At 42.2% G+C, this 8296-nt stretch overlaps 1 protein-coding gene across 1 annotated transcript in view; it reads right to left on the reverse strand.

Annotated features, from left to right (window-relative positions):
- The window catches only part of htr2aa (5-hydroxytryptamine (serotonin) receptor 2A, genome duplicate a), a 92641-nt gene extending 86795 nt beyond the window's left edge, over positions 1-5846 (reverse strand). The window contains exon 1 of the mRNA XM_030757999.1: positions 5429-5846. Within this exon, the coding sequence (XP_030613859.1) occupies positions 5429-5846 (418 nt within the window). The remainder of the gene's footprint in view (positions 1-5428) is intronic.
- Between the last annotated feature and the right edge of the window lie 2450 nt (positions 5847-8296).

The raw sequence follows: 8296 nt of genomic DNA on the forward strand, positions 1-8296 counted from the left end.
AATCCGCAGTGTGCCAACCATGGGTCACAGTCCAACAAACTGCACTTCACCTTCTCTTTAAAATAAAGTTATATTACAAAATACAATCAATCTCTGAGGAGAAGTAAACATCTCTGAATGTCTCCAAAGAAATCTCCAAAATGTGCTGGAAACATCTGTTAAAAGGACCCAGTGACTCTTTTTTGTTTGTTTTACATGAAGTATGACTGTACGTCTTCTACACCAACTACCATGGGTGCAAATTCCAGTCAAGTGAAACCCAAGTTATCCAAGCTCTTTAAAGCATTAAGAGGAGTGTCAGGAGGATTGTGCAAGGTGTGAAAGCACATCAGTCTGTCAAGCATATTTTGACAGTTCATCTCCAGGGACCGCATGACAAAAACAAGGCAGGAAGGGGGAGAACAAACCAACATCACACAGTGAGAACTGTATTCACCCCCGGTGGTTCTATGTAAAATAGATGAGAAAAAAGCTCCGTGTCCACAGTGTTCACGCAGCCACAATGCTAGGTTAATCCTCAATTTCCCAAGACACTTGGAATGTTTGTTTTAGTCAAATAGATTTGTAGAGCAGAGCTGGATCTCTAAATCATCATCTGGCCACTTGCCAACATGTCCAGACAAAACAGGGACATCAGCTGCAAAGTATTAGCATTTGGCTGATAAGCTGATATGCATGTGGCACGCTTAACATACTCCCTAATCACATATGTGGCTATACTTCCTGTCTGAGTAAAGTAACAAGTAGCAGGAGGGCATCGAGAGTAAAAAAAAGTAAAATCATGGAGAATGATTTACAGCTGCCTTTAGTCTCTTTGTAGTCACGGTCCATCTTCCTGCATTTGCTGTGTGTCTCATGTTTTAGCCCTGCTGTAGTCGATTTGCATGTTGTTTTGTGTCTTTGTAGTTTTCATGTTACATCTCTTTGTAGTGGTTTTATACCTCCTGAGTCACTTTGCATCTTTATGCTCATGCTGTGATTGTCTCTGTGGTTACTTTTGCTGCTTTTCTTTATTTTTTTGTTGTCTTTTGTAATTGGTTTGTGTGTCTTTGCAGTGACACTCATATCTCTCTATAGTCATTCTGACTTTTTATTGCTATTATGCATTTCTTATGCACGTTGTTGTAATTTGGTGTCTCTTTGTAGTTGACTCGGTGCATATGCCATTTACCATTCTTACCATCTCAGGCGTCAGTCTCACAGGCTAAACACCGATCTGCAACCCACTGGTTTTCCCACAGCTCAGACAGTAAATATCGAGTGTTTGAGGACAAATCGAAATCCATGTAAACTATGGGCGACCATGACAATCAAATTAACCACCCTGTGTTTAATTTGATTGCTAGCCATATACCATTGCTCTAGTTTTGTTTTTTAAAAGTTAATGTCAGTGGTAGCTACATTAATGTCGCAGCTTTTGTAAATAGAGTATTTAAAAAAAAAATGCTCAGGCCCAGTGAGGGGCCAGTTTAGGCCTTGTAATGTAGTGATGGTGCTAAACCAGGGATGGGCAACTCCAGGCCTCGAGGGCCGGTGTCCTGCAGGTTTTAGATGTGTCCCTGATCCAACGCACCTGAGTTATATATAGAAGTCATTAGCAGGACTCTGGAGAACTTGACTGCATACCGAGGAGGTAATTCAGCCATTTGATTCAGGTGTGTTGGATCAGGGACACATCTAAAACCTGCAGGACACCGGCCCTCGAGGCCTGGAGTTGCCCACCCCTGTGCTAGACAGAAGGTACATCATATGAAACTATTCAACAGTACTATTGCATTATATTATTGTGTACCTTATATAAATATTGCATGAATACCTCAACCAAATTATGGTTTCATTTGAATATGTTGATCTTTAGCAAGTGTTATGTACCAAATTTCAGAGCAGTCCATTCACGGTCATTAATCGGGTTTATATTAGACAAAAACTCAAACATTTGAGCTTGCTGATGGCAGTGATGAAGTCATAGCCGAGCTCTAACTGAGTGCCAACAAAATGATTTCCATTTCACTTAAACAAAGTTGATAAAAAAAAAATTTAATTATAGCTAACAATTTAACACAGAGTATGGATAGAAAACTGCAGCCCAAGTTTCAGTTTTTCAGACTGTAGAATGAAAGTCAGGCGGAGCGCTTGCTAGCTACACCCGTTTTCTGCACCATATTTAATTGATGAAAGGTCTAACCTGCCAAAACCAATTAAATAGCCCTCAATTTTAATTTGAGCTGGCTTCTTTCACTTCTACACTTTCTCTAATTAATTGCACCATTTTAGCTCTTAGAATTTTATGACTCAGCACAGGAGGTCTGGCTGGAATGGGAATTTGGTGGTTGCACAATAAATTTCTGACCAAGGACCTCTCAACTGGTCGAGCCGTATCAGTGATCTCACTTATTATTATGCATAAAATGTGGGCTCTCACAGCTCCATTAATGACCCCATTACTAATATAATCTTGACAAGTTCAGCAGCACAAACTCATCTGTGACCTCGTTAATAACTGTCCTCAACCTCGTCTCTCGATTTTGCCAATAATCTTCTTTTTGACATCAATAATAACCTCTTGCGACCCCACGCATGGCCACTATCACATTTCATAAGATCACTTGTAATATCATCATTATGCCCTCTCACCCTGAAACAAAGCTGCTCAGTGAGTCAGTAAACAAATCAGAATCACAGCAGCCGTGTAACAACATGAGAGAATAATTGCTTTATGTGTGTTTGTTTTGCATTGGTGTGGCTAATGAGTTCCTTTGTCTCCTCATTAAAGAACAGGGAAGCCGAGTAATAGGCACTGAAGGTCGTTCTTTTGGAAGCGCTCTTCCTTTGGACTAATTTACTGCACTTCTTCTCATACAAATGAATTTGCTACTTAGGGCTTAAAGCTTCTTATGTGAGCAGCGGCCTGTGACATTTACAGAGACACAGGGAAGCTCAAGGAAGATGAGAATGGATCAGCAGGAAATGGGCAACAGTGAAGGACGGTGGGACGTGTGTGTGTGTTTGAGAGGTTATCTGAGTATGATGGGACAGTGAGAGGCAAATCAACAAAGAAAATGAGGTAGGGCAGAAGAAAATTGTCAGCTTCCTGCAGCATTAATCACCAGGAACGACAGCAGTGCTCACATACAATGGAGAGAGAGGCCACAGCAACTCAAACATGAAAGTTTGATTAGGACCAGTTGGTGTGATCTTCAGCGTGTAGCATTTTGCTCGGAAGATCTTTTCCTAAACCAAACCTGACCAGACAGATTTGGAGTCTGTCACCTTACAAACTCCTCGTGCCTCAGCACAAAACCAAAGCTCCCGAATGGGACACCAGCCGCAGTCTCCTGGTCCTTGAAATTCTTTTTGTGATAATCATTCCTCCCTCATCCTTTTTGTGGTCTCTGTTTTACTTTAAAGGCTCTTTTAGAAACACCCAGAGGCTGTGCTAAAACGGCAGTATCTGATGCAAAGGGAATAACCTCATTTTGGGTTCTGAGACAATAGGAACTGGGAACAGACAGCAGACATGTAGACAGTGTGAGTTTGGCTGTGATCATTTCACATCTCAGTGTGGCTGCTCTTTTCATTTCTTTTCTTTTTTTTCCTCGCTGAATTTTCTTCTTTAAATGTTAGCTGGAACTATCTGAGACGAGATCCATTTACCCCGCTGGTCCTTCAGCCTGTGCTCAGTACTGCTGTTTATCTTTCTGTCTATCCATGCTAGATGGATAGAAGTTCATACTACAAATAGAATTTTTCAAAGCTAGTGCCACAGCTTTAGGGATGGCAATGTCAGGCGGTGGTTCTCTTCCCAATTTAGGACACATTGATCTTTAATAAAGAGCGGATGGGAATTCATGTTGCTCAGAGGAACCATTTAAGAATCAGTTAACTTTGGGGTTGACAGTGAAATATTCGGACAAAAGTAAACTGCTGCAAAACTAGTTCTGTAGAGGATAAATGCTGCTGACTCTGACGGTGCTTTGGCATTTCATGGAGCACCACCAGTAGGTAAAAATTTTCTGTGAAAAATCTGTAGATTGGAACTACATTTTGTGCACTGTGACTCTCAGTTCCAAGAAATCCTACTTTGGTGATTCCCTATCTTTTCATCTGCCTGAACTGGATTTTGTGTTTGCTCATGTGCAAAACTAGCATATTAGAACTAGTACAGTAGTGAAGATAATGTCACAGCACTCTTGTGTGAAGCCTTGTGGCGTGCACAGCTCTCCTGAGGTCAAGCCCCAGATTTTTGAGATTTCAATCAGTTGGACTTTGAGGGCCAAGGCAAAACCTTCAGTTTGCACCTACTGAGGCAGCCCGGTGCAGCTTTTGAGAGGGACTATTGTCCTATTATATAAAACATTTCACTTTAATCTTTAGCTTTATTTATTTATTTACTTATTCATTTTACAGTTCAGTGGGATTTAATGAAATGTGTTCTTCCTATTAACACTGAACTGCTCACTGTCAGTGGTTGAAGCACCAAAGTGTTATTGGCCAGCCCTGTATTTAACAGTGTTATTTTCATTAAATCCTGCATCCTTTTTTTCTCCACACTTTTGCTAATTGCATTCGAGAAGTTCTATTTTTTCTCTGGTGACTCTTCTGTGGAGGTCATATTTGTGCACGTGTGGTATATAAAGGTCTTTTACAGTTAAACGGGGGTTTAGATTTGCTTTTCTAGCAGCCCTGCAAGCAGTTCTCCCAGAAAGTGTTATTTGTACTGCAGACCTCCACTTGAGCTCCACGATTCCTGTTAATGCCATTACCCCAACAATGGAGTCTGACACCTGGGTAACAGTACTCAAATCTCTTGAAGTGACCAAACTTCCGCATTGCCAGAGATCTGTTCATCCTTTACTTAAAGTAACAGGATAGTTCACAGTAACACAAATTATAGACGTTGAAATATTCGCATGCTGCTGTATTTTTGTACAAAATTCATTTTAAGGACTGCAGTCACTTGGTCCCTGCACCACCCCTGTGTGCCACTTTCTTGTTGCACTGAAGTAGCACTTCAAATAAACACTTCACTGTCAACAATAGCGCTGAACACCTCCATCACTGCTGCTCTCCATCTGTCCCCGAGCCACAGAGCCATGCATGGATTCTGACATGTGCAGACCGGGATGGCCTCATAAGACATATCATCAAGATATCACTCAGACGTAAGTGTTTCCAAATACAAAGAAAAATGTCACATTTAATGTGATTTCTTCACTTCATGCCTTCACAAATGATTTGCAAAGTGATAAAACTCTGAAACATGCAGGCAGGAGGAGCTCGTTTAGTCATTAGTCATGTAACCATTCATTCATTCGAGGAAAAAAAAGAAAACAAACCAAAAGAAAACACTGTGCCTGCTGGACTCGAGTCAGCAACACACCAAATGTCAACTTAATGAAGCCCAATATGAGTGTCATTCAATGCTTACCATAGAGAATGGTCACCATGGAAACCGGCATGACCAAGATGCCGAGAAGCATGTCAGCTACTGCCAGTGACATCAAGAAGTAGTTTGTGGCATTCTGCAGTTTCTTCTCCAGGGAGACCGCCAGGATCACCAGGATGTTGCCCATGACCGTGACAGCAATGACCACTAAAATCAGCAGTGCTGCCCAGTTTTTCTCCACCAGCTGCTCCGGCGGAGGACACTGAGACCCATAGACTCCTACCACGTTATGGTGTGACCAGTTCCCCAGCTGTGCATTGCTCTGGCAGCCCAGGTTCGTGGCATTACTGCTTTGGAGGCCACTTTCCTCACGTGGAGGCCAGGGGTTAGACCCCAGAGTGGTGACGGCTGTGACGGTGCTAGAGATCAACTCTGACACATTGCCACCATGCAGGTTCATGGTGTCAGCTCGATAAATGCTCAGGACTGCTGCCTGGAAAATGGGTCAGAGCAGTGTAAAAAAGAGGAAAGTCTGATCATCTTTAACTCGCTTTCTGTTTCCTTTGCACAGGTGAATATCTGAAATGCAACACTATTCATCTCTTGAGCAATTAACCTGTAATTCAGTACAGCCTGCCACGTCTTGACGCCATCATCTGAGACAAAAAAATTGAGATCAACAAATGTTCTCCACACGGGGAAACAAAAATAGCAGACTGCTGAATTCAGCGCAACCAAAAGAGCAGCTGTGTGATCTCACAGGACAATAATGAATGCTTAAAAATTAGATCTCGCTTGGTTAATGCCCTCACTGTGCACACAGTCCATCAGCTGACCCTGTACAAACAAAGAAACAAAAGTATTCCATTTGTCCAAAATATCAAAACAAAAGGATTTGGGCTCCCATGCCTTCAGTGATTTTTTTGTAAAAAAAAAACTTCTCTTCTGATTATAGAATCCACTCAAAGCTGGCGCGATGGCAGTTGCAGGTTTCTCGTCCTTGAAGTCTGAAGTCAAGCCTGCATTCATGTTAAAAATATCAGGTCCATGTGAAGTGAAGAAAATGTTACAATTCAGACTTTCATCCCCTGGTTGAAACAGTTTTCCGGTAAGTGTTTCTTTTCAGCCAACCTTTAATATATGATCTTTAAGGAATATAAGAAAACAATAACTCCAATCCAAACAGATTAATGACACATACGTGTTGTCAGTTTGACACAAACCCTGACTTATGTGTGAATTTGAGTTTGTTTACCCGTACATTCCTGCAGAGATGTCATTACACTGTATATGCGCGTGTTTCCTAACATGTGTGGAAATCTTCAGGCGTCCTTGCTGACTCGTCTCAACTCATCCCTGCACCTGTGAGAGCGCATCGGCAGCCGACAGAGATGGATGATGAACATGATGGTATCTGACATGTGTGAGTATGTGTCACTAACTTTCCCATCTTCTTCTTTCCGCCACTCGCAGTTCTTGACTCATCGTAAGAAAACATTCCTTGTTCCTTGTAACTAAGAACAATGTCAGACCTCCAGAGAATTAAATATTCCTTAGATTTTTCCTCCTTGTGCTTGCATAAGCCCTCAGTGGAAAATGTCAGTCACTCTTCAAATCCTCCAACAACCAACACAGATTTCCTTCCTTCACAGACCTTGATCATTCACTCTCTGTATATTTCCACATCTTGTCACTTTCCAAATAGGAAAACTAAAAAAGAAGCAGGAGGAGGAGGAGGAGGAGGGAGAGGAGAGAGAGAGAGGAGGACGAAAGGAAACTTCTTTTCTCTCCTCCCATCAGCAGACTGAAGAGGTTTTGCGTGCTTTCCAGGAGACTGTCGTTAAGTTGTTGAATTGTCTTCTGTGGTGAACAGGAGCTGAATGCTATTCTGCTTTCAGTCGCTCACGCTGCTTCTCACATGCAGCCTCTCTCTCTTTACCCAGGGTCTCTCCCCCGCGCACCGTATTGGCACTCTGTCTCTCTCTCTCTCTCTCTCTCTCTCTCTCTCTCTCTCTCTTTCTCTCACACACGCTCTCTTCTCTCTCTCTTTCTCCAGGATCTCATGTTCTCTCTCCCATTTATTCTGCCTTTGTCGCTTTTCCTTTTTGCTGAATCTGGAAGTCCCGTTCTCTCTCCTTCAGTCTCTCTCTCAGACTCTCCCTGTGCTTCTCTTACTCAAGCTAAACCTGCATCTCTCTCAGTTCAGTTCACATCAAATGGATTTACTGGTATTACTATTTTCAGATACAGCAATGTCAACACCCTACAAAATTACAAGTTACATTTAGGACAGTTTACACACACATACATGTACTATATATATATATATATATATATATATATATATATATATATATATATATATATATATATGGAAAAAGGATGCAACACGTAACAACAATTCTCAGTATTCAGCAACGTCCCTGAACAGGATCCATCACAGTGGCAGACATCCAGGAAAGAGTTTCAAATATGAGTTGGACAGCAGCAGACCCTGACATGATTCACTCCTACTGGTTAAAGAAGCTGACTGCACTCCATGGGTGCCTGGCAGCACACCAGGCAAGACCCCAGGTGCACACTGTGCAGAGATGCCCCCGAGATGATCCAGGGGCAGGGACGACTCAAATACCAAGGGCTGAGAGAAGAGCTAGAAAAGATGTGGAAGGTAAAGGTAACACCCGTGGCAGTGACTGGGTCAGTGGTTCCCACAGAATTGCACCCAAGATCTCTGTCCAGAAGAGCGCAGTTCTCGGAACAGCTAAGATACTTCCTCTGGTAGAGGAACCACGCTTGAGATACAAGCAAAGACCGCCTGTAGGGTGAATGGGGAATTTTGGTTTTCTTTTGTTTTTTATGCGTGTGTGAGTGTGAAATCTGAGTGATTCAGAGTTAACATTCAATTCAATT

Source organism: Archocentrus centrarchus, chromosome 21, assembly GCF_007364275.1.
Source record: "Archocentrus centrarchus isolate MPI-CPG fArcCen1 chromosome 21, fArcCen1, whole genome shotgun sequence".
Taxonomy (NCBI): domain Eukaryota; kingdom Metazoa; phylum Chordata; class Actinopteri; order Cichliformes; family Cichlidae; genus Archocentrus; species Archocentrus centrarchus.